Source organism: Calonectris borealis, chromosome 1 (genome assembly GCF_964195595.1).
Source record: "Calonectris borealis chromosome 1, bCalBor7.hap1.2, whole genome shotgun sequence".
NCBI classification, from domain to species: Eukaryota; Metazoa; Chordata; class Aves; order Procellariiformes; family Procellariidae; genus Calonectris; species Calonectris borealis.
Genome location: NC_134312.1, coordinates 58,625,786 through 58,652,124, shown reverse-complemented (window position 1 = coordinate 58,652,124; position 26,339 = coordinate 58,625,786). Strand labels below are relative to the sequence as shown.

The 26,339-nt window shown below is 44.0% G+C and overlaps 1 protein-coding gene across 4 annotated transcripts; it reads right to left on the bottom strand.

The window, feature by feature from the left end:
- Positions 1-8,410: 8,410 nt before the first annotated feature.
- Positions 8,411-23,218, bottom strand: IFT27 (intraflagellar transport 27). 4 transcript variants are annotated; one of them, XR_012674490.1, is made up of 8 exons: positions 23,091-23,218; positions 18,616-18,695; positions 17,495-17,554; positions 16,761-16,820; positions 15,699-15,816; positions 15,278-15,387; positions 14,847-15,066; positions 8,411-8,727 (listed from the first exon to the last, which is right to left on the bottom strand). XR_012674490.1 is itself a non-coding variant. In XM_075156189.1 (7 exons), exons 1-7 carry the CDS (start codon positions 23,122-23,124, stop codon positions 14,968-14,970), a joined length of 561 nt encoding a protein of 186 aa, XP_075012290.1. In that variant the 5' UTR covers positions 23,125-23,218; the 3' UTR covers positions 11,240-14,967. The 4 variants fall into 4 exon arrangements, 1 of the variants encoding a protein (XP_075012290.1); XR_012674487.1 differs by lacking the exon at positions 8,411-8,727 and adding an exon at positions 11,240-11,943 and having other exon boundaries at positions 14,429-15,066; XR_012674489.1 differs by lacking the exon at positions 8,411-8,727 and adding an exon at positions 11,240-11,943.
- Positions 23,219-26,339: the final 3,121 nt, after the last annotated feature.

The following is a 26,339-nucleotide window of genomic DNA, read 5'->3' as shown; positions in this document are numbered from 1 at the left end:
GGGGTTATCTCTGGGTTGAGGAGCTTGCTTCTCTTGGTATCTGAGTCTAGTAAGACTAGTAGGGTGAGCAAGCAGTCACTGCAGAGATTGTGGATTTGGGCTTGCAGGGGACCCCAACACTGTGAGGAATTACAGATTTCATCTATAACAAGAAAAATATTGCTGATACATTCAACAAATCCAATCAGATACAGAGGATGAAGCAGCAGCTGGGCCAAAACAGAGACCCTCAAACCAATCCAGAACTGTTGTCTTTATTACATATTTCTACAGCTTTGACAAGTTTGGTTTCAAGTGACTACACCAACAGGAGAGGGGCATGTTCTCCCCAAAGAAACTGCCAGTGTAAGAAGGCCAGGTTTGCAGGGTGGTGAGTTCTTTAATCTCTGGCTAAAAGGAGTGAGACCTATGAGGGTTCAGTACATCTCAGGATCAGGACTAAACACGGCTTCCTGCCTCACACTTCCCAATTTCCAGAAATAATTCTCTTCCTGCTACCCTACTTATATACTCTCAGACCATTCACAATAATCCCTCTACGGTTCTAAATGCCACAGGAGAAGAATGGAACAAAGGCAATGCAAATGCCAGAATGTCCTGTGTGACTGCTTGTGCTGTGGCTAGATGCTGTGCTGAGATTTCATCTTTCCTACAAAGAATCATTAAAAATGATAATACAAAACAAGAATACAGAATAAAAACACTGTGGCAGATTTTTACAACAGTCACATCTTACTGAATAGCGCAACACAGAATGACATCTATAGAAGAGTAAGGAGAGAGAAATTAATAGTCTGGAGGAAATAGAGAGATTTTAAATTACATTTTAAATTACTTGAAATGAGAAGCTGATGAGACAGGGAGCCGCAGGAAGTCTGCTTCCAGTGGCAAACCAAGAGTGCTGCTATTTGTGGAGAGAAGGGGCAGTGCTGTCGGAAAAAAAAAGGGGCACAAGAAAGATGCAGGAAGGGAGATGAAGGGCACGAAGTCGGAAGCAACTCCATGGGATGGTAATGGAACTGAACAGAGTGTGCGCTGAGTGCTGCAGTGGAACTTTTCAGCACATAGGACAAAATCAGAGAGCAATAGTATATGAAAACTGGTATCTAGGAATCTTCATCCTGGGGAGGCCAGCTTAGAAGGAGCTGCTGTAATGAGGTGTAAAAGAGATGGAGTTGACGCAGCTGTATTCGCAGGCAGAGCAGAGGTGTTAACAGAGAGATGCACCAGCAGAGGAGATGTTAGGAAAAATAAATTGGGGTTAGGGTGATGATTATAGAACTAGAAGCCAATGGGGCAGAGAAGATAGAAGTGAGATATGATGCAGAAAGAGAATTAATATTTAAGAGGTTTCACTGGAGAAAGTTGAAAAAAGTCACATATCTGTATGGTTAGACAAGCAGAGGAGGTGATCAGAGCAGTCATCACTGGCATCCAAAGCTGAAGGTCCCAAAGCACTTAAGAAGTATTATTCACATCACATCTGCATGCTAGTGGTTTTCTTAGACCAATTTAACAAACTAGCAAACTGAGGAAAGAAGATTTGTGGTTTTTCCAGAGAATCACAGGTGGAGATGATGGAGATAGAGATAAAGATGATAGAGATAGAGAAAGAGATAGAGGCAAAGGTAGAGATAGAGATAGAGATGGATATGGAGATGAGATAAAGATAGAGATAGGGAGATAAATACAGATGGAAAAAACCTCAGTGGTTCCCTGTTCTTATCTTCAGGTTCATATAACTTGAGGATCAAAATAAAAGGCAGTTTAAACATCAAATATTCCAATACTACAGGAGATTCATCTCTAGAGTAACACTGTGACCAGAAAGGAAGAAAAAAGAAGGGTACAGAGGTCTAACAACTAAAATGAGTAGGTTTCCATGCAAAAGTGGTGCTGGTGCTGCCCTGAGAGTGCATTAAAAACTCCTGTGTTAGACAGGAGTGGAACTCTGGCAGGGACCAAGTATGAGGTTATAAGGCTGCAATACATAACTCCCTCAGTTTCTGACCTATATCCTCTTCCAAGCTAAATGTTGTGCAAACAATTCATTTAGCCTCATAACACTCTTACAAAGTAACGTTCACTAGTTTGCGGAGGCACAGAGGCACTCAAAAATTCAGAACATAATCGCAAAGCCCACCAAAGCAAAAATATTTGCACTGATTTTAGTGGGATCTGGGTGCTGTTATAAATGAGTTGGGAACCCATGGATACCCAAGAAATCTGTTCCAGATTGAGTCTTGAAGCTAGAACTCCTGTGCTTTCCATGCAAAACTCCCTTTTCTCACGCAACCTTTTCTTCCATTGAATGGTAACCTTTGAAATGTTTGCTACTTGAAGATAGTTGGAAAAAAAAAGTGTCAGCTCCTGAGCCCTGTGGGTTGATTTCTTCTAAAAGGGAAAGGCTTCCTTCTTTACTTGAAAGAGATAGTGGGAAAAGACTGGGATTCCCAGGATGAATTTTCCACCATGATGAATTGCTAGGATGTGAACTGTTTTGCCTCTCTTTCTCTTTCCATGCTATGCTGAGATTTGTATGTACAGCAGCCTCCTAATCAATAGGAACAGAAAAAAAAAATCAATGCCTGCAACCCATTAACTCTAACAGAGGGCAGGCTACTAACAAGTCACTCTAGCTGGAATTCCAGTATGTGGTAAAGTGTCCTCAGTAAGGATAGATACAAACTTACTGAATAAGACTAGCAGAGAAAATCAGTTATGAGAACATTCCCCATCCCACCAGCATGTCTATCCCCATGTATTTGCATGACTGTGTTAAACTAGAGACACTATCCCTGCCACCCAGATACTGTTCCTCATGCTTTTCCACTCCAGAGCACATGTTTTTCTACACATGATCTATAATCCCAGGCTACCTTCAGGCTGGACCACCCTGTGTATAAATAAATACGTCTCTACACATCCTTACTCCTTCATAAACCATACAGCATAGAAATCCAATTTGAGCCCCACTTATTCACAAGCATACAGCCATTCCTTCTCCTTTGCTGTATCCCCAGATCCTTCAAGGAAATCTTCTTTTTTCTTTCCATTCGTATCCAAAATCAGGCACAGATAGTTCCCACTGACATCTAACTCTGGAAGCACATTCCAGGAAACAAAAAGTTGGTCAAAAGGTTATGGCACAGGTTTTGTAACCAGAATCTGCTCTAAGGTCAAGGCACAGGGAAAGGGTCTCCAGAATGGATCGGAGAAGCAATGGGTCTCACTGCCCATTGTCCATGAAATATGGGCACAAGCAACTGTCTTGCTCCCAATAAAGCTTTTGTCCATCCATCCGCTGACTATAATTTGAACAGACTCTCACTCCTGATTTGCCTTTCATGGCTCTGCCGGTCAACTTCAGAATCCATGAGTTAAAAAAGTTATCATTTCTTGACAAATAGGTTTATGAAACTCCAGTGAGGAAATGTGCAACGGCTGTGGTTTGGTTCTTAATGAAGAAAAAAGACTGTTTTCATGTAAACATAGCAGTAATCAGAGAATTGCAAAGAGTAAGGCAAGAAAGAGAAAGGCCTTGGTTTTACTCTGAACTGAAGGTTTTCAGAATCTTCCTGGAAGCACCAGCACAATGATAAACACTGAGGGAAAGGGGAGGCCTACAGTGAGGATGGTTCATGTGGACACTGATCGATATTCTGTGATATCAGGCTTCCTTCAGTGTAAAGGGCACAGATGGGGACAGAGAAGAGGATCCTGTGCAGCCTCATCTATTCAGTATCGTCATTTAAAGCCACAGTCCAGCCCAAACATGAGCTTTTGCCATCTGGTCCTCAGCAGCCACAGAGGTGTCACTGGGGCTTCCTGTATGGAGCAGACTCGTTCTCCTAGGTCTGGTGGTACTGAGGCAGGTAACCCTTCTGCAAGCCAGCTATATGCCCTTTTGTCTTCTTTAGGACATCCCTAGCTCTTCCTTCTTCTGTCAGATAGTTTTGGGTATCAGGGGAGGAATATTGAACTTGTAATTTTTCTGATGTTCTGTAATAAATCAGGGTTAAAAGAGACTCTTGAAGGAACATCCTAAGCAAAACAAGAGACACGGTTAGTCTCTGGGATAGGTTATTATTTGGTCCCTCTAACTTTTCAGAGGGACAAAGCAAGAGAAGCACAAATCCCAACACCTATTCAGGAGCTCAATGTGTGGGCAATCTTAGAAAATTCAAAATCACCAGGTCCCACTGATGTCAATAACAGGCTACTGATTTTAACGCAAGAAGGGTTTCTTTCTGTAGTCCCACATAGTTAGGGAGGTATCCCATGAGATGTACATGTACTTTAGATACTGTTTCAGAGAAAGCCAGCTGGTGTATTGTGTCCACAGAGCCATTATATGAATTCCTAGGATTTGGTTTTACATTACCATTATAATGGTTTAGGATCCCCAGTGTGAATTCCTATAGAGGAAGTAGGTTAAACACATCAGATTAAGCCAGTCAGATGCTAGACTGGAGCATTATGGTGATGAACAGAAGAGTATACCATGGATAGAAATTGTAGAGAGGTGATATTCTCTGCCTTGGGAATAGAGACCTATTTTAAAAAGAAAGCAAAACACATACGTCTATTTAGGCTTCTAACTCCATGTTTAGACATCGAAGAACTGCCCTGATTTTCATTGTGCTGAGCAGTCAGCATCTCACATTGATTTTGCAGAGATGTAGAGGCTCCAAATACCTCTGAAAATCTGGATGTCTGTTTTGATGTCTAAATGTCATCTTAGCAGATTAACTTTGACCTCGTATGACAACAAAATTCTTAATAGAAATTAAATCAGAAGCCCAAGGCCAAATGCTGGGCTCATTGGGATTTGCCGCTTTCAGTCATTCACTGCAGCTACTGACCACTTGTGGAAATTTCTGGGAACAGTCTGAAAGCAGAGTTTACTCATACGGTGGCAAATCATGGGAAGCGAGGAGTCTACTGCAGAGCAAAGCAATTCCCAGCAGTGCACTTGGCTCATCCAGCTCCACCAGACCAGGCTCAGGGCCTTGATGATGCCTCTCTGCTGGCTATGTGGGTCTCCTTGGCAGCACAGACCCCAGCAGAGGCTGGCCAAACATTCCAGCCCATCTTCTAAGGGTGTGGGTTATGGTTCTCCTTCGTGCTTCTCTAATTTGTTTGCTCTGTCGTTGTCCATTTTGACACAGTGAGCAAGTCTGGCAGGGGGCACGAGGAAGCCTAGCTCAGCCATGCTCTCCCCTTCATATGAGGGACACAGGATCACGCACAGGAGAAGACAGCTCAGAGGCAGAAAAAAGGGAATCTCAGGCTGGTTATTCCCTGGGTTAAGGGGGTGGCTGGGAGATGCACAGTCCCCTGTGCAGAGCTGGTCCTCCTCCCATGCTCACCACTACTGCATTCTTTGACAAGACACTTTTCCAGGTCACCTGCGTCTTTTAGATAAAACTATTCAGTTGCCATCTTTCCAGTAGCCAGTCTGAAGCGACAAACCACTTCTCTGTTTCACAGACCATTGGGACTCTTCTCTGCAACTGACCTATATTAGTTATAAGCTTAATTCGTTCTGGCCTGCGCTCCTCTCTCTTCTCCCACATGGAGCACATGCAGTGCTCCTCCCCCTCAAACAAACACCTTTACACATCCAAGGACATTGTAAAAATAAAATGATCACAACCTGGCCCTCCGGGAACCTCGGTTTTACAGTTTGTCCCGCTCTGATGCCAACAGAATTCACAACCCAGTTCAAGAGAGACAGACAGTGAGTGAGGGAAAGCAGGCAGACAGGCACAGACAGAAGGAGGCAGAGGAATCGGGGAGAGATAAAAAGGAGCAGAAGAAAAGAAACAGGGCAACCAGAAGGAATAAGCTGCAACACCAAGGGAAGGCATGTAAACTGGGAGTCTAGAACACAACAGAGAAAGGGGGATGGAGCTACAGGGAAGAGTAAAAATTTTAAATGATAGAAAGTTGAAGGAAGAGATAAAGAAGGAGATTAAAAAAGACAGAGGAAAGGACAGAAGAGAAAAGAAATTGTCAAAGTGGGGGGGGAGGTCAAGTCAGGCAGCAAATCAAGGTGGCGTCTATGGCATGAGGCAGAAGAATTAAGAAGGTGCCTGTGAATTTGGGCACTGTTTTTTCACGTCTCCTTTTCCATTGAGAATACATTGTGAGGAAAAGGGCAAGGGGGGGGGAAGTAAAAGGATAAATAAATGCCTGAGCTGCCATCTTAAACAGCTCCTAGCAGTCAAGCAGGTACACTGGAAATAGGCAGTCCACAGGTTGCAAATGCTCAGGTACACATTGCAGTTCAGCAGGCAGGAAACAGTCTGCGCTAGCACAGTGGCATTTACACTGCCAGGTCCACTGGGTCTCCCTGTGCACTGACTGAGCCCTGTATACATAAAAATGCTTCTGTTTAGTACTGGGGAATTGTGCTCTGGTGTCTGCCCTGCATCCTCTCTCAGGTCCCAATAAGAAAACCTCAGCCCCAAACACGAGTGCTGTTAGTCTCCCTTCTTCTCAAACGAATCCCCTCCCTCCCCCCTGCCTGATCCCCATTCTTGTTTGCACTCCGAGGGCTGCTTTGCCTTCCCATGCCTCCCTTTTCCCCACAGTTCATCTCTAGCCTTGCTCTTTTGTTCCTCTGCTTTATCGCTCTCCTCTTTCATTATGGCTCTTCTTCCTCACTGTCATTCATTCAGCTCCCCCATACACAGGCCTATATAAACACCCCTCACACACACACACTCTCTTTATCTCCATCTCTGTAGTTATCCACTTACCTATTACTGTAGTACCTAGCTGACACACATCTCTCTCCCACAGACAATCCATCTATCTCCACACCACACACCTGCCAAATCTGCCCGTCTTTCCTGCCTTCACAGCCTTTCCCTCGCTGTCCCCCAGCCAGTCCATTTCTTTTGTCTCCCCCCGCCCAGTTCTTCCGTCTTTCCCTCTCTACAATCCATTCCTCTTTCCTTCTCCCCCTCTCTGCCCATCTGTCTGTCTGTCCCTCCTTCCCACAGTTCTCTCCAGCTGATACACGTATCCCAGTCTCTCTCTCTCCCCTTCTTCCCCCCCTTCACACAGTTCATGTCTTTGTGTCTCTTACACACCCAGGCCCACGCTTGCTCTCTCCCATACTGAGAGGAGGCGGCGGCAAAGAATTTGCTGCTGACCGCTGCATTGCTAGGAGGCAAACACATGGCCGGCCTTGTGCAGGCCAGTTTCTGCCTGAGTGCCCCAAGTCACATATCCCCAGCATCATCTCCGGCACTGGGAAAACAGATGGTATAATAAATGAGCGCAGTCTGATAAAAGGAGGAAAGGGTGCCTGCCTCGGATGCCCCTCACCCGCGCAGAGAAAACAGTCCAACATGGGCACAGCTCTCTTGCTCCTATACCAGTCCAGTTTCGTGCCAGAACTAGCCAGCTGAACAAGGCACAAGCTCTACCCTAGTACCAGATGGAGAGGAGAGGGATAGGAGAGGGTGGTAATGGACAGAAAGACCAGTGCTTTTTTTTCTGACAGCAGGTTATAACCCCAGAAAGAAAAGTACATGGGGGGATCTAGGCAGTCTTAAGGTAATGGGGAGGGCTGTTAGCATGGGAGGTGTAGCAGAATTGTGGGGACGTATAGTTACAAGATGTCCATGCGCAGAGACAGTTAGGAGGAAAAAGGCAAGAGGCATGGACAGTGTAGAGGAATCAGATATCAAAATGGTTGTGGACCGAGATGGCATCCAGTGATCACTTCTGCCTTGGTGAAGAGGGAAAGCCACCCTACTGGCCGTCTTAGCTGGGAGGGCCACAAAGAGCAATGACTTAGTCCACTTAAGGGAAATATCCCCAGGTCTCAACAGGTGCAGAAACTAGAGGACAGAGTCTGCATTACTCTGCTTTTGTCCTCCTGCCCTTACCCTGTTTCACGACATTGTCCAAGAATGCTCCTTTACCTCCTCTACTACCTCCCCAGACATCTGCAGCCAGAGACTTGCAGTATCGTTTCCTCTGCATTTACCTCAGTTACAAGAAACGTGCACTCGTTACCCATTTCCAAGCCCACCAGCGTTCCTTCCCCATTTAACATTTTCACATTCATTGCAGCCTGATCTCTCTCTGCTGACAATAGCACTGAAAAGCATTATCTTAACCCTGTAAGATGTTTTTCCTAGATACTCTGTTCTGCTGTCCCTACAAGCTGATTATATGCCTGATGCTTCAACTGCAACCTGAATTTCAAAACTTCCAGTTTCACGGTCCCCAAACTGAAGCCACTCAACATCGCAAAAACAAAGTCCTAGAAATAGCACACAATGGCCATGCACAACTGTTAGATTAAGAGAAAGTGATGCTTCACAGGAATCAAAATAAATTAGCAAAAGCAGAGAAGGGAAACCAATACAGAAGAGATTCCTCCCATGCAGAGCTGAAGGCGTTTTTTATTGTAGGTAATTTTATTCATGAATAGAGTGATTTCTATCTGCTTTACATTGACCTCACACACATTGCATTTTTCTATTTTTTGAGGTTAAATATTGATATTCTGGGGAGGTCTTCCGCTGTATGAACTGGTCATGAAGTTTCTGTTGTGAGATGTCAATGCTCAAGTTGTAGTGGGCACTTCTGCTTGGTCGGGTGAGGTTCAGGTTCTCTTTCCATTCTCTGAATGGATGAACATAATGTATTCAGGATACTGCAGCACAATTAGGCATAAGTTTATGTGTTGTTCCCCACTCCCTCAAAAAAAAAAAAAAAAGGGTTTAAGCAAGTAGATCACCCCACTTTCTGGCAAAAGAAAATAGAGATAGCGCTGGAACTAATTTGTGTTTCAAATGATACGAAGATGTGTGGGTAACAATTGTAGGCGTCTATTTCCCTCCACTTAGAAATCCCCTTGGAAGAACTGTACTCAGTCTGAATTTCCAACATCTCTTCACACTCTTCCACCCTTTTAGTCTGATAGTGTCCTTAGCTTACCTACTCTATTTTTTCTGGTCTCACCTGGATATGCTGACTCCAGCCACTGCTCCTCACAGCATCACAGCTTGCTGTTCTTATCTCCCCACACTACTCCTAGGCTTATCATTCTGGATTCTCACTATTGCCCTACCAAATCCCAGCGTCAACCCTGTCACGCAGACTTTAACTCATCCTGCCTTGTTCTAATGCAGGCCCTACATCTTGAACCTAAACTGATAGCTACCATTGACCTTACTCGTCATGGCTCTGAATTCCCCAAACTGACCTTGGCCCCGAGATCTTGGCCCTGAAAATCTCTGTTCAGTTATTTATTCTTACCACCTGCCCTCCCACCTGCAGTGTCATTCAGCTCTACTCCGTATCCTCATTTTCCCTCAATGGCTCATGCAAAAATTACTTTTCCTCCCACTTTATTTCCATACATCATTCTACAAGCCAGGAAAAGCCTTAGGTCTTCCCACCCCTAATTCCCACCCTCCCACTCTGCCTCAGCAAATACTTTGGGCTCTTCATGAAGGGATATAAACCCCACTCTTCCCTACATACTCCTATTCCCCTACTGCTCCTGCATTTCCCCTGTTTGGGACACAGCAGCTGATCAGTTCTGCCTATATACCTACTCTGCTCACAGTCCCTAACTCAAAGTCCTCATATCGTGTATTTTTCCAGTACTTGTGCAGAGAGATTACAGGCTCCACGTTTCTCCAATTGATGCATATCTGGCTGGAGGGAAACTCATCAAACTGACCCCATCCCTGACCCCAGCTTGACATGTAGGGTCTGTCACATTTCCCTTTTAAACATTGCCAGATTTGGATTTGATCTCGGAGACCAGGAAAGAGAGCAATTCCAGGCTTCTCTTGACAAACAGCTCTAGGGGAGGAAATATGTGAAGCTGTGACAGAAGAACAAGAGAAAGACCCCCAAGGAGTAAAAAAAAAAAAAAACAAAACCAAACTCCAAGTCAGAACGAGAACAGCCAGTGTCTGTGAAAGTTACACTGCGGCAAGCTCTGAAGAGCCAAAATGAGGCTGCCAGGACTCAGCTGGGGGTCTCCTGCCAGGAAATTACACTCTAAACTGAGCAACATCCCCACCTCTCAGGTAACTTCCACAGGGAGTCACAACACCTAAAGAGCCCTGAAAAGACTAGAGATTGAGTAGCTCTCTTCTTTCTCCCTCCCCCAAGCATTGTTGTTCCGGGTCAACAGAGCCAAGGGCAACTGGCACAGAAGTCATTGTTCTCAAGGCAAGATGACAGCAGGAGGAGGAAATAGGATGCGAGAAGCAGGGAGATGATGTGCCCTTAGGCTAAGAGAGACATTGCAGGGGCCAACATGGCCCTTGAAGAGCTCCTGCTAAGACTCCACCTAGAAGTCCCTTAGCCCCAGCTTCCATGGAGTACCATCTGCAAGATGGAAAAGTTACTTGCTAAGAACAAGCAGAGGTGGATATTCTCCATCAAGAAGTGGATATGAGGTAGGAAAGGGACTGAGAATGCATGGGGGGAGAGGGGTCCCATCATGGATGGTGTCAAGAACAGGAATGTCTTCTGCTACTAGCAGATAATCTGCCCTCACACTGCTGGCTTTATACAGGCAGATGAGACAACAACTGCAAGCAGTGGCCACCTGAACATCATAGATACAATCATTATTAAAAGCAGAGCACAGTCTTGAGCGGGGTATGGACCTCCCATGGATCTGTGTAAGCACCAGTAGAAAGCAGTTGCTGCCTACAGACCAGAAATGCAGTATTTTCCCTGCTGTCAGCACCTGCGTCAGGCTCCTGGTTTCTCTTGAGATACAGCTCTTAATTGGGATAGATTGTACGTTTTCTGCTGTAGCCCAGCCCAGCTCCCAGTTTAATTGCTAGTTTATGACTTAGCCTGTTTTGTGCTTTCCACGCTACTTCTTTCCCCACTTAATCTAATAGAATTATAGAAAGTATTGCTGAGAGGACCTCAGGAGGCCATGCAGTTTATCCTTCTGCCCCAAGGTAGTATTTCATTTTCAACAACATCATGTGTCTTTTGCTATCAGGTCAGATTGGTCCAAGATGTATAGCGGGTAAAGAAATGAAGCTTACCCAGGGGAGTCAATTGGCATAAAAGACTAAATCTAGCCCTTTAAGTCACCAAAGTTGTATCAGAAATAACCCTGGTCCAAACGGTGTCATTTATCAGAGCAGTTTTCTGAAAGATGTCCTTCCTTAAGTTTTAAGTCTCTAAAATGAACAAATCTCTAGAAGAAACTGTTCTGACAGCCCCATTTCAGTATATTTAATGCTTTATTATGAACAGCAATGACCACTCCATTGTTAAGACTGAACAGATCTTATCACAGTATGAACAGCTTTGAAACTCCTATTAACTCCCACAATAAAACCTGATCTTTCTGGAATTTTACATCCTGCATTTCACTCCACAGTAGAATATGTCTGGCAAGACAAAACAAAACTGTTAAAGCATCTTTAATATGACAACTTTACACAAACAAATTTCCAGTAAAATTTCAGAATGTCAGTCAGCTTCTTAAGGTTCTTTCTTCCAAGACAATTTGACTAAAAATTCCACTTTTGTTTTCTTTAGTCTATTAATCTCTCTAAGAAGAAATGTCTTGCAGCCTTGGGAATAGATAATGCAGAAATTAGAAGGATAAAAAAAATCAGCTGGTGATGTATCAAGCTAAGTAAAGCAGGGCACAAGTATAACAGTGATTCTGTGCAGCAGAACCACGAGGACCAAAGGAAAGGTAAGAAGGAGGGACCCCAAGGAGGAAAGAATGTTTTTTGTCTAATCAAACAAGCAAGCAGGAAAAAGAAGGACTATGTATCTCCTAAAAACGGCTAAAGGCCTGTTTGTTTCCTCCCCCTTCTTTTCAAATTTCAGTTCTGGTTGAACTGGGTCTCTTCTGGGTTGTAAACATCCATGCTGAGCATCTGCAGCAGCGCACAGTTGGACAGAGTAGGGGAGCTGTAAGAAGACAACAAGATTCCCGGTCAGCAGACAAGCTTTCTGCCTTCCTCCCACTGCTCTCCCCGGTGTCTGTAATTCAGAGTGATGCTAAGGCTATAAGCAGCAAAATGCATCCTCACCCTACAGATGTGACCACAACAGTTACTGAACACAGTAAGAGAAACCTAATAATGGCTTCAAACTCTTACTCACTCTGCTTGTCCAGCTCACCTACTCACTACCCTAAACTCCTTCACACAGACACAAAACTATTTTCCACAGCCTTCCTGTATCTGGCTCTCGTGTTCTCTACCTACTCTTCACTACTAGCCTCTACAACCAAGGTCACAAATAAGCTAGGAAAATAGCAACAAGCATCACCTGCATCGTGCTGGTATTATATAGCACATTAGCCAGGAAGGACAACATATTATGCTTTTAAAATGCATTCGGAAGGACGGAGATGGTTATTGTCAAACATACCATTTTGAAGGACATTAAATTGTGTCTACATTAGTGCTTGAAATAGTCCTGTAAAAAGCAAGTTGGGCAACATGCTTTAGACACAAGCTCTTTTCTAATTCTAGTCATGGCCTGTGGAAAGAGGGAAAGGGGCAGTGGGTGAATCCCTACTGCTAGCTAATTAGATCACACATTTCCTCTCTCAGGCAATATATCTTTCCCTGCATGGGATATATTTTTCTTCACTAACCTCTCAAAAGCAGCTTCCCTATAAATCACAAATCACCACTGCAAGCATTCCCTTAATGAGATCCTCCAGCTTTTGCATTCATTTAATAAAACAGCGTTCACCAATCTTCATCTTACTGGTGCATTTACATTGTTTATTTGAAGTTATGGGAGGTCCTTCTGGTGCAGAGAGATTGAACTCCCTGGTTAAAGATTGCATAGGATTCACTTTATCACCCATTCCCAAGGCATTCATCCCCCCTATACACCATGTCACAGGTGGCATACACACCTGGCATGCTATTTTCAATATGAAAAAATATCTGTCTTGTGTTGTAATCACGTCATCAACAGAACCAGGGGGAAATGAGCTACCAAATCAAAACAAACCTTCTTTAGTTCTTTAACTAGATCAGCACAGCATCCAAAATATCTTTTATTCTTAATAGCCAGAGGTACTAGCACCTGCAGGCAAGACTCTACTCAGCCCATGTAAATCAACAGACACCTCCCCAGAATTAACAAGACAACCCATGTAAGATAAAAACGCCAATATGCTAATCCAATTCAAAAAAGAGCGAGTCTTCTAGTTATCCTAAGCCCATGGAGGAGTCCTTCCTTCTTTGGAGGAAGCAAGAGCTTTCCCAGCTGGTTCTGTCATTTTTTGAGGTGACTTCTAGCAAAAGAACCTATTCATTTTCTTTTCTTGTGGGCTGAGCTCCTACTTAACCTCTTTAGCTGGTATTCATGCTCCCTAGCTAATTCCCAGCATCAACACACTGTTGCCAGTGAAATGAGCCCAGCTGCTTCTCCAGATTCTTGAAATGCTTCATAAACTCAGCTACAACATCTGCAGCCATATTTCTTATGTTCAATCCAACGTACTTTTCCTAGCATTGGGCATAAAAATGGTTATAAAATGCACATATAAAAGTCTTAAAACACAGATTCCTGAAAAGCCTGCCTGAAAAATCACTCAGTGCTTATTTTCTACAAAATTCAGCTTCTCTTGCTGAGGCTAACATAATCTGGGAGAAGAGAAAGGTTACAGTTTTGAACTCCTCGGTGTTCGGATCAGTCACAAGGCAGTACCTTACCATGGATGCTTTCACATACTGCATTAGCAAATAGACTCTCACACATGCAACATCAGTACTCCACACAAAAGAGCAGTTCTCTCTAGGCTTTTACCCTTTCTGATACGAAACTTCCAGCCAGACATGGCTGAGTCAGAGTAACTTAGCCAGGTTGTCTTTCATTTCCTGAGTCCTGTTTCCACTAGCAACATCAGAATCGTGGTCTTCAATCCGAAATTCAAGGACAAGCAGGGAAAGTTTGACAACAAAGAGGACTCTGATTCTAGCAAGGGATTGAGAACTGAACCTAATGAGAACATGGTATTGCCAAGTTCAGCTGACAAAAAGAAAAATGACACAAAAACACTTAAGATGACAAATGCATGAAGAAGGAAAGATAATTTGTTTAAAATTTTGGTCTTGTCCCTAGAATAAAAGAGGTATTCTTGCTATCTGACCCCATTTTGCAGATCAGCCAATTTGGATGTGCCTGTAAAAGTCCCACTCGCTTCAAGAGAAATCTTGCAACCTGGGACCAGCAGAGGGCACTGCGTTACCAACTGACAGCGGTACAGATGCAAGACAGTTCCTACCAGGCAAAGTGAGCCACGTTGAAGAAAAGAACCACATTCTAGAAGTCAGAAACACATATTAGTCATCAGCATATCAGTCCTACAACTGATAAGGGCAACACTGTTAAAACAGGCCTCAAACTCTGGGCACTCCTAGAAACACACCTAAATCCAGCTCGGTTCCCACACATCTCAGTCTCCATGGGTTGATTTTAGGGCATAGGCCTCCTACTGAAAATGCTTTTCAAGTGGCAGGGCCAAATCACTCCTGCCCCTGCAATGTATATATCAAGACTGGGTTGCTTAAGTTGAAAAACATCCTGTCAGCTTCCTCTCGCCTTCTCCAAACCTCTAAATCCTTGCTTGTAGCAGCAGGAAGTCTGTTCAGACAAGAGACAAGACAATATCAAAGCAAAAAGCTGGCAATTTCCATTCTGCCCTCCCCTTTTATTCCCCGCCTCCTCCAATCTAGCAGACTTTCAGTGAGCAAAGAACCAAGTTAGAGGACATGAAATGAATGCTGAGGTAGCAACTTCAGAAGAGTGTCTTTCCACTTGCTTATTTCTAGTTTATTTTGAGTTACCAGAAGATGACCATGAAGAAGGAAATAGCTCATCTTTTTTCTTCTCTCTGTATTCCATCCTGCAGGATTCTGGGCACTAGAAGAAGCTTAGAGGACAAATAAGTCCTCCCAGTCACAGCCTTCAAGCTAGTGAGTGAAAAGTTTCCACTTTCTCTTTGTACAGTTGGTGGAATGACTTTGCCAGGATGTGGAAAGGGGCCTCAAAATTTTTCATCTCCTTCTGTAAAGAAATAAGAAAGTTGTGAATGACAGATTGAATAAGCATTTGACTATTTCTGCTCTAACTGCTTCACAAAAGACAGATTAAAACTGAGGGTGAGTTAAATGACAAACAAGTGGAAGAGAGCCCCCAATTATCTTTCTTTATCTGAAAGAGGAGATAACTTTACAAACACCCACTTCCACAGATGGTGAAAGGAGCAGATACTCACCACTGACATCTCACAGTATTCCAGGCCATGTTTCTCAGCCCACTCCTGTGCTTGTTTCTGCTCCACAACTCGACGACCAGCCAGGTCTGTTTTATTTCCCACTAAGACACCTACAGAAAAAAACGTGAAACAAAGGAAGAACAACCACCCAGAAATGCTGACTTGTTAGCAATAAACGCTGGAACATTTTTAGAAGTAGCTGAAAAAGTTGGAGGCGTGGAGAACAGCCTACAACTACTTAGAAAAGGTTCCATAAAGGAAACATATTTATGCCTTATCCGCTTTGTGTTAAAAGCAAATGAGTTGGAGGAAGCCATGCCTGCCCCTGGCTTAAAAGAAATGCTCTATGCCACATCTCAAGGGGAAGAACTGCTGTCATACAAGAGGGGAGCTTATAACAAGAATCTCACCCATTTCTTACCTGGGATGTGCACTCCAACTGCTTGAGCCCTCAGCTTCTCCAACCACTTGGCACAGTTGTTGAAAGATTGCTCATTAGTGACATCATACACAAGGCACAGGACGTTGGGTTGCTCCCACTGCACAGCAAGAAAGGAACATTGTCAGCTCCAATGAAACTGATGTGGTCAACAGCCAGTCTGTAAACACAGATGCTAAGGCAAAAATAAAAAGCCTAACATACAGGAATCCTATGCCCTGGCTGAGGTTTCACATTTCAGTTGAGCTGACTAAATGGATAGCTGGCACTGGAAGAGGTAATTTTGCTCTCTTTCTCCACTCCTGTCTGCACGGTCCTGCTCCTTTACTTCTATCAGCTCTGACACTCATCTGATCCCTAGGGAAGCTGATTCTTCATGCTGAATCAGCACAAAATTAATCCCACAGAAAAAAGTAGAAAGGTTTTCTTCCAGCTTGAGAAGCTTAGCCACCTTCTAGAGGGGTCTCTTGCAAACCAAACCTAGTGCAAGGGCAAAAGTGGAATTGCCTCTTGTAGAGCAGTGAACCATTAGGTTAACTTAGCCATCTTATGAAACCTCACATCAATTAATTGATCCTATGTCTCAAAATGAGATAACACAATGGAGAACTGCACAGGTAAGGACACAAATGCATGAAGGAAAAAATCAAGGGCAGTATTATGCTCAAGGACAAGAATGAGTCCTGTTGGATCAAACACATCATTGTAACACAAAAAAATCCCACTGTTGGAGTAGCAGCAAAATAGATGCTTTTCTAAGAAATAAAAATAACTTTCACCAACAGCACACAGTGATTCTCAGTTAAACATTCCTATTTCTTCTGTAAGAAAACTGAATTAATACCTGCCTGCCTTCCTCTGGAAAGTATTTCTTCTAGTACTTTTATAAGTTTTAAAGAGGTAGAACAGGATGCATTGGCATCCGAGGTAATTGCTCCCATTTACACTAAAGACAAAGTTTGCTACATCTGCCAGACTGGAGAGTTCAGATCTTCAAAGCAAAAGCACTTCTTTGGAAGAAGAGGGCTGTTACATAAGACTTACCAGTTTCTCCAGCATTTCAGAAAATAGATCTTTTCCTGCAGAGTCAAAAATGAAGAATTCCTGAAAGCGGAAGCAGAAAGAAAGCTCTTGCCAGGAAAAATGCAGTGTAAGGAAAGGTTTTGAAAGTAAATACTGGAACTTGTAACTGCTGCATTTTGTTCAGTACAGCAGTGTCATGTCCCTAATGGACAAGTTCCCCGCACTGAGAATAGTCCAGTTCAGGCAGTATGAGAAAAGAAATAGCTATTTTACATGTATAACCAATAGAAGGGTTACCTCCAAGGCCCCAAGTCTGGTTTCCATCCCTACTGGAAACAGAATATGTGGAGTGGGACAGTAACCTGCCCTATTATACAAAATTATACATGTGGTTCACATTCCACTAGTGAGAGTATAGGGCATTAAGGAGAAATAACAGATAAGTTCCACCTCCTGTAGTTCTAAGAAACATGAACTAAACCTGAGTGCCTTAAAGGACAGAACAGAATCCTAACAAAGCTGGCAACAGCTTTGGTTTAAGAAGTCATGTTGGATACAAGTATGTAAAACTTACATTTTTTAAGATTAAACTAACCCCGGAGTATCAGCAATTGTACACGATCAGCCTCATTTCCTTAATGCAACTTTATGGCTTTATGAACATGCAGAGCCATCTTCCACCAGAATGAGACTGAAGTGAGGTTTGAGCTCTGGATGTCTCTTTCTGACCCAATTTATGTCACAGAAAAACTCACCACACTATCACTTGTCTCTGGAACTGACACAGCCTTCACCAACAGTTCTACGCCTGTTGTCTGTCAAGAAGAATCAGGAAAACAAGGATCAAAAGAGTTTTTAAGAGCCTGTCCAACTGCATACCAACTATGCATTGGATTGAGGCAATTCTTGTGAATCACTACAATCCCATCAAACATAGACTGGGAACTCCTCATAACTCTGGTAACATACACCCACCTACATGTCAAAGCCACACAGATTTGCTCTGATGGGGGAAAAAGACAGAGAAGAACCAACATCCAGAGATTTGCCTATATACAACTAAGGGTATTAGCTGAAATCTGCAGGGCTACGTTCACTATCACGTTGCTGCTCTAAAGCACGCCTCAGAACGTTTTGCACTAACCATGTGATCAGCTAACATATGGGACTGAGGTTATTTGTGCCTCTTCCACCTTTTATCTCATTCTGCTTTGTAGCTTGTTTGTTTGTTCTATTTCTATCCTTAACTTCTGGTTTCCATCTTTATTTCAATGAATAAACATATTTTAGGTTTTTTTTCTCCACACTCATATTTTCCTTTTTTTACTTTACTTATATTTACTTTTATTTTTATCCTGCTTCTGATTAGTCATCACCATTGATTCTCACACTGAAAGACTGCAAACTGTATCCTCTTCATCTGGGAACAGTTTCTGTAGATTATAATTATCTTGGGGCTATGCAGCACATCTTCATGTTTGCATAGTGATAAGCGCACTGTCCACACGCACATTTAATAGTTGGAATTAAAAGCTTTCTCCTTCAGCAATGCTTTTTCATAGAGCACTCCCTAAAGGGGGAAGTTCTCTAACACCACAAACACTTGTGAAAACATTGGTTCAGCAGGAAAATTAGAAAATTAACTAAATTACTCTGCATTAAGTTTCAAAACCAGCACCCTCATAATGTAAAGACTTACAGAATATTAAATGGTTTCTCTTCAGAATCTAGGGTGTAAGAGAAAGAAAACCCTGTAAGACTCCACCTTGAATGCCTCAACTTAAAATCATATTATTTATTTTGTTCTAGACCTTCTTAGTTTTATCATGCAACTTAGAAAAACGTTGGATAGCAGTTTGAACCTTTGTATGCTTACCAGTGTGTAGTTCTTCTGAAAATGAGCCCCATCATTGCGAAATATCTGGGCTAAAGCACTCTTCCCCACAGCTGGATCTCCTGCAAAACCGAAAACATAAAAGATTTTTGTTTCATCTTAGAGAATCTTATTTTCCCTCTGTTCTGTTACTATCGCATGCATAAGAGCTTGGATGCTGTAACTCTGAATACGGGCAAGATAACTGTCACAAGAAGCACAAAACAATCTAACATGTAATACCCACGTGAGGAAATCATACAATCATAGAATCACTAAGGTTGGAAAAGACCTCTAAGATCATCGTGTCCAACCGTCAACCCAACACACCATGCCCACTACACCATGTCCCTAAGGGCCTCATCTACACGTCTTTTAAATACTTCCAGGGATGGTGACTCCACCACTTCCCTGGGCAGCCTGTTCCAAGGCCTGATCACTCTTTCAGTGAAGAAATTTCTCCTAACGTCCAATCTAAACCTCCCTTGGCGCAACTTGAGGCCATTTGAATATTGCCATTATGCATACTGCTGCTGACATCAGATTTCTGCTCTATGAACCACAGTAAAGGGCCCCCAGATCAGGGTGGAACTGCTGTTTGTTTAAAATTCAGTTCTACCTTATAACCTTTACCTAAGAATTAAAATTTCAGGTCTATGTCTGTCTTGTGCTGAGGGCTCCAGAGCTGGATGCAGTACTCCAGGTGGGGTTTCACCAGAGCAGAGTAGAGGGGCAGAATCACCTCCCTCGACCTGCTGGCCATGCTTCTTTTGATGCAGCCCAGGATACAGTTGGCCTTCTGGGCTGCGAGCACACGCTCTTGGCTCATGTCCAGCTTTTCATCCACCAGTACCTCCAAGTCCTTCTCGGCAGGGCTGCTCTCAATCCGTTGGTCCCCCAGCCTGTATTGATACCGGGGGTTGCCCCGACCCAGGTGCAGGACCCTGCACTTCGCCTTGTTGAACCTCATGAGGTTCACATGGGGTCACTTCTCAAGCTTGTCCAGGTCCCGCTGGATGGCATCCCGTCCCTCAGGCGTGTCAACTGCACCACTCAGCTTGGTGTCACCTGCAAACTTGCTGAGGGTGCACTCGATCCCGCTGTCTATGTCATTCATAAAAATATTAAACAGCACTGGTCCCAATACGGACCCCTGTGGGATGCCACTCGTCACCTATCTCCACCCGGACATTGAGCCGTTGACCACTACCCTCTGAATGTGACCATCTAACCAATTCCTCATCCACTGGAAAGTTCACCCATCAAATCCATACCTCTCCAGTTTAGAGAGAAGAATGTTGTGCAGCATAGCACCTCTCCTTGTTGGCTCCTCTACCACTTGGAGAAAGAAGTTATCATCAACGCATTCCAGGAACCTCCCGGATTGCTTATTCCCTGATATGTTATCATGTTATTTCCCAGATATGTTATCATGTAGAGAAAAACACACTGAGATAAGGGAGACTGGGCTGCATAGCAGACTATTTCCTCTCCTTAGATTACCCATTTCCCCAGATTCAAACCCTTGTTATATACTGAGTTTAGGGAAGAGACAGGTCATTTATATACTACAAAGCTGCTTAAGCTGGTAACATTCCTTGATGAACTCTTCTTGCTGACCCTGCTAAGACAGCAACTCTTGCTGACTCAATGCTGCTGGTGCCTCATTAGTTGCATCCTGGGCATAACAGAAGCAAATGTCACTTGGCTGGAGAGAAAGAGCCTGCTGATTCATCCCTATATGGAAGCAAAACCAAGGGGCTTTAGTTTTTGCTCTTCTAGAGCCAAGGCTTTCTGGTATGGCTTGCACAACACTTCAGGCAAATCTGGTAGCTCCCTGCTTTGGCCTGCTGTTACAAAACTCCGTAAGATCCAAAGCAGTGGCAGAGAACTGCAGAATTCACATATGCCCATATCAGTCTATGAAAAATATCATAATCCTTGCAAAACAAAGACTTAACTTAATGTTCCCAAAGGGCTTATCCTCTCCACATACTGTCTCACTAGCCTGGATAGTTCAAAGGACAGGAACCAGGAATTAAATACCTCAGTGGTTCTAGCTTTACCCTTAAAGAAACACTCATGACAGCCAAGCTTGAAATACAACAAGTATTTTATGTTATGTTGTTAATAAACAAACCCAGGAGGGGGTATATTTTGACTTTATTACAGCTTCCTAGGTGGTGTTTTGAAGGAAATTGCAAAAGCTATCTGCTCACATAATATTATAGAGGAGGAAGAGTGTTTTGGATAGTGACAATTGCTCCTATATGCATTAACCAAATGTAGTTCTTGTTTAAACAAGAACATTTTTAGCATGCTTGCTTACTTTGAGATGAGTTGGGCTCATAATATTTAGACAGGAAAATCTGGTAAGTCAGCTTGTTTGTTCCCTGATCAGTTCAAGCTTGTGCTGAAGACAACACTCTGTTCTGAGTGGAAGCTATTCTGTATTTCAATAGACAATTAGATCTGTCTTTGTAAAATGAGATAGAGAAGCATACGTTGCTCCCAACTGTGCAGGCATCATCCAGTGCAAATTCTTAACTAATGTGTTGCCTTTCTTCAGTTTGACAGCTCCAGTTGTTCTTTCCCCCTTCTTATTCTTCGCCATCCTCTTAGCCCATTACGTCACTATACTTTCTCAAAATAAGTTTCCTTGCCCTTTTCATTTAGTTTGGTCTCATCTACCAGTACTGCATCCCACAGTATTTATTCCATCCATATTTCTGTTATTCTGCCAGAATCTGTAGCGTGTCTCTAAAACGCCTGCTACTGCCAACTGTCTTTCTACAATGAAAACCTTTTCGTAGTGTCTCCATAGTAAGCTCAAACAATATCTTTTACTGTGTGTCTGTAAATTACCCTTGAGATAACACAGGAATCGCTTTCTATTGTCAAGTTAAGTCCCTCTTTTGCTATTAAAAGCCCTTTTCCCCTGTTGTTCTCTTTGACCTTGGTGCAGCTCCCAATACTGTAAGCCACTCTATTCTTCATAACCATTTCCTTAGGTATACAAGAGCTCCCTGTTCCACCTCTGATGTTTTTGCTCCTCCCTATGTAATTGCATTTTCTTGCTCCCTTTAGGTTGTTTTGGTTACTCATCTCTTATGTCTCTTTCACTATATCGGTTTCTTCTGCAAGAAAGAAGTTATTTTGCCTGGTCTGCTTCATTATTTTATTATTTTTAATAATATATGGATATTATTGTAGCCCTTAAGAGCACTACATACGGGACAGGACCTTCCTGAAAAGGCAGCTCCAGACCCAATTAGGATGAAGCACATAACTGGGTGGTCCAAAGAAAACCTATGTGAATTTAAAATGGGCATGGAATTGGCCTTTGGTAACACTAAACAACAAAACTTGAAAGACTTAAGCAAAGCCTACCTATTGGGACCTGGAAACTTCCAAAACGGAAACAATGTGTAAGTTTCAAATCTCGAAGACAGGCAAGATACTCATGCTGTCCACAGTAACTATCAACAGAGGCATGAGGGAGATTAATTCTTTTGCATTTGCCAAAGATCACATCTGGCTTTGTGCGAGTTAAGGGTTAGCTGCTTCTGAGGTTAAAAAAAAGGCAAACATTTTATTTTGGATGAAAGAAAACAGGTTTGGAGCAAAGAGTTAAACCTGGGAGTTGTCTGCACACAAAAGTTTTATGGATTTGTGCTTCTGGCTGAGGCTGCACAGAGCTTCAATGTAGAGGGAGGGGAAAAAAAAGAAAAAGTTTTCTTCCCCCAGTGTTAACAATTAGCTGTACTTACTTTCAACACCTCCGTAATCCATCCCGACCAAATAAACTGGTGTCTTCCCCTCACTTTTTTTTTTCAGGTTAACCTCCAGTTTGCTTGGGGAAAAAGATGCCTCTATGAAGTGCACATTTCCTTCTACTCTTTGCTAAGGCTTTACCTTTCCACCACACTCTCAGAATCATCCCAATTTCTGACATGAATTTTTCCTCCACCACAAAGTGAGCCTCCCACAAGAGGCAGGACTCAGCTGTCTTCACACCTTCCCCATCCTCAACCCACCTTTCCACACATGTAGAAATACTCTTTTTATTTTGTTTTTCTTTCTTTCTTTTTTTCAGATCCTGCCCTTGCATTTCAGCTGGTCCGACCACGCTTCACACTCTCCCTGGACACAGCTCATGATTCTCCGCACGCCGTAAAGGGGAGAGGATACGGGGTAGGTAACAACAAACGTGATTTCCACCGCTTCCGTCCCGATGGAGCTGAGGTCCCCATCTCTCTCCCGTCGCCTCTTTCCCCACCTCTTCGCCGTCGGGGCGACCCCCCGACAAGGGGCCGGACCGCCTCCCGGCGCGGCCCGCCACCACCCCCCCGGGGCTCCCCCCTCGTTGAGGGGGCCCGGGCGTCCCTGCGCCGCCCTGCTGTTGGCCTCGCCCCACCGAGCCCGCTCTAGGCCCCTACCGCCAGCGGGGCGGATGGGACCGGACGGGCCGGACTCACCTGCCAGGAGGCACTTGGCAGCGAGCTTCACCATCGCCCCGGCGCGGGGAAAGGCGGCGGCGGGCCAGCAGGGCAGCGGCTGCCGCCACCGCGCTCTGCCGCGGCCCTAGCAACAGCGCGGCCCTAGCAACTGAACGCCCCGCCTCCTTCGGGGGCGACCGCCCGCCCAGCTCAGTTGGCTGTGAGCTCTGCTCATCAATGCTACCCGGAGTTGTTATTGGTTCTCTTGTCTTTTCTCGCCCACTAAGCGTCCTGTCATTCAAACCTGACTCCCCGCCCCTTCTAGTATCTAAGGCGGGGCAGTGCGCTTACCGGATGGCGCCGTGGTGTTACGGGGACAACGGAGTAGTTTCTGTCCAGCAATTAAGTACGTTGTGAGGAGCCGGTTTGTTATGGGGTAGAACACAGAGGACCGTACCACGTAGTCGAAATTAACCCACTGGGGACAGAGCAGAAGATAATAAAGTTACGGGCAAAGAACTGTGTAATAGGGGCCAGGCAGCACCAAGGAGGGAAAAGACAAGCAAGAGTGAGGGAGAGAACCCTCCACTTCCTGCCTACGATCCCACGGAATGGGATCTTCCGTGCAGCAAGCGCCCTCACTCACGCCTGGCTGAGTGCCTTCCTTCCTGCGCATGCGCGCGATCGGCCGCTCATCTCCCCTCCCCCCCCCTTCTCCTGTCCTGTGGAGCAGGGACGCGCCATTCCCCTCACTCGCCCCACGGGGGCTGCTCTGCGCATGCGCGGACGGTTAACGGCGAGGGAGGGTCGCGCGCGCTCTCGGCGGTTAGCGGCGGGGGGTGGTGCCCGTCATGCAGGCTGAGGAGCGGGGCCGGCCGTGGGGCAGGAGGTGTGGGGCCCACCCAAGGAGAGGGTAGGGGGCTATGTCCTGTCACCGGCTGCGGGAGTCCCGTCACTTGGGTCACATTTCCCTCAAGGTTCAGAGCTGGAGTCAAATCGGAGTGGGAGTTGGAGCTGCCCTGCCCCTGTCTGCACCCCATTTTGTTCTTTGCTGCAGCTGGTTAGAAGTCGGCCACAAATCTGAATTTCAGTGTTGGCTGGGGGTTGGGTCAGCGTGTTTAAAATAGACCATTTATGAGGCCTGTGTGTCCAATGTGGAAGTTGGGCAACACTTCTTAACCTGGGTCAACATCTGATATCCTTTCCTCCAGTTCATGCTTTTTCTTGCTTTTGAGTATGGTACTGTTCTCCCAGGGAGAATTAGCTTCTTGCTCACCAATTTCTTAGTTGCTTTCTTCTTAGTATCTCAGAATTTTGTTCCTTTTTTCCCCTCTTTGTTATTTTTGTAATCTCACACTGCAGTAGGTTGGTTCCTTTAATTATTTGTTCTTCTTCTTTTTCAAATATTTTTACTATGACTTGACTACTCTTAAACTATTTCTGTGCCCTATTCTTAATCTTTAAACTGATCTTCTGTCTTCCTTAAGCAGTCCAAGTCAAACTTAATGGGTTTGGGTTAGAGCTGAAAAAGCTGACTGTGAAGCTTCCTGGTTTTTCCCCTCCTTCCAATCTCTTTGAAAGATCTTACGCTGCTAGAAAGCATGTCATCAATAACAATACTTTTTCAGGGTATAAACTTTGCTTGGCTACACATTAGGTTGTTTACTGTGGAGAATAGAATCTGCTTACTATGAAAAGCACTTAGTAAGCTGGGGAAGAAGAGAACAATAATGCATCTGTATTTGGGTTATACGATTGGACATTCCAAGAGTGGAGTTGGTTGAAAATAAATTTTTCCAACTTTTATTTTAACCTCAAGGTAATGCCTACTTAGAAGGCAGCTTTTTCTGTCTTTTCTAGTATCAGTGATCCATTTTACATGTTTGGGACTACGTGACATATCTGCCAGACATCTAGCCAGACAAGCAAATAACATAAAGATAAAAAGTACCCATAGCAAAGTCAAAGGAGTCTTTTATATGCACATAAACCCTATTGTTTCTGTGATAAAAATATGAAGGGGACTTCTCTAGCCTGAGTGGGCAGAGTCTAATTGTAGATGATGACTGTACTGAAGTATAGTGATGGAGTGACTACTAGCGGTTCCTTTAAAAAGGAAAAGAAAAATTAATCCCAGGTCTCATTATTGCTTTCACTGTTTTCCATTCCTGAATCCTCCATCACATAAAACAGGTGTGAAGTTATTGATGTTCTCCATCACTTATGTCTAAATAGCTTACCTCCTTTTTCATCTTTTCTGCCTTCCACTCCATCCTCCAAGAAATTGTCTCTGTGTTGTTCCCTTTTTGCAATCTTCGCATTATCCTTTGTTGTCTATTTGTAATACCGTCCCAGTTTACTGACAGGTCTGTACCCGAAGGCTTTGAGGTTCCATTATGATGTACTTGAGATTTATTGATTGTGGCTGTAATGTAGTGGTATCCATCAGCATTTACTGAGGTCTCAAACATCTCTACCATTTTACACTGGGATCAGTGTAATAGAAGGCATAGATTATGTTGGAAGTGAGATTTTAATTGCTATTGAAAAATTCTGCTTGGAATCTGGCTATCTCCTTTCTCCTTCTCTTTGCTACTTTTCTATTAGCACCCTGGTCCTTCGTCCCATTCCCTCATTTCCTGCTTACCTCTGCATGCACTTGTGCAGAGAGCTCTTAATGGACTTGTGCCCTCTCTATTTCTGCTCTCCTTTTGCCCCATGCTTTTTTTCCCCAGCCTTCTGGGACTTCTCATAGGTAAAAGTTGTTCCTTTACCAGCATTGACAGGCATTGACAATGATGGATTAAGGATGGAATTACGTATCTACACCTTGTAATTCAAGCAGAATCACAGTCTGCTGTGAGCAGTCCACGGGGGTTGCTGCTGAATAAATTGGAATACTGGTAGCTGTGCTCACTTAAGCTTCTCTCATCTTGAATATGTGAGAAAGAGAGGGGAAGAGAAACCCTGTGGATTTAAAAAAAAAACCAAAACAACAACAGAGGATGATGTCCTTACCTTAGAGAAGTGTTTATTAGGTTAAATCCTGTATTTACCAGCTAAGGAGAAATAGAGCACTCTTTTTGTTCACGCATTTCATTTCTTCCTTGAATAAAATAAGATTCCTATGAGTGGGAAGCGCCCCTTCTCTAATGTGAGCAGGGTAAGTTGCCCTGACAGCCACAGGACCCTGAAATTTGAAGTCACATTCCTTTAGGTAATGGTCACAAAACCACAGATAAACTGCACGTGTCCATGTGCGGCTCGCATTTCATTGGGCTACAGAAG

Bases quoted from the DNA above. Each gene is read 5' to 3' on its own strand.
- IFT27 (XM_075156189.1), bottom strand. From the start codon at position 23,124: ATGGTGAAGCTCGCTGCCAAGTGCCTCCTGGCAG. The intron at 16,821-17,494 runs GTGAGTTTTTCT...TTCCGCTTTCAG, and splicing joins CAGAGACAAGTGATAGTGTG to GAATTCTTCATTTTTGACTC. The intron at 15,817-16,760 runs GTAAGTCTTATG...CTTGCTGTGCAG, and splicing joins CTGAAATGCTGGAGAAACTG to TGGGAGCAACCCAACGTCCT.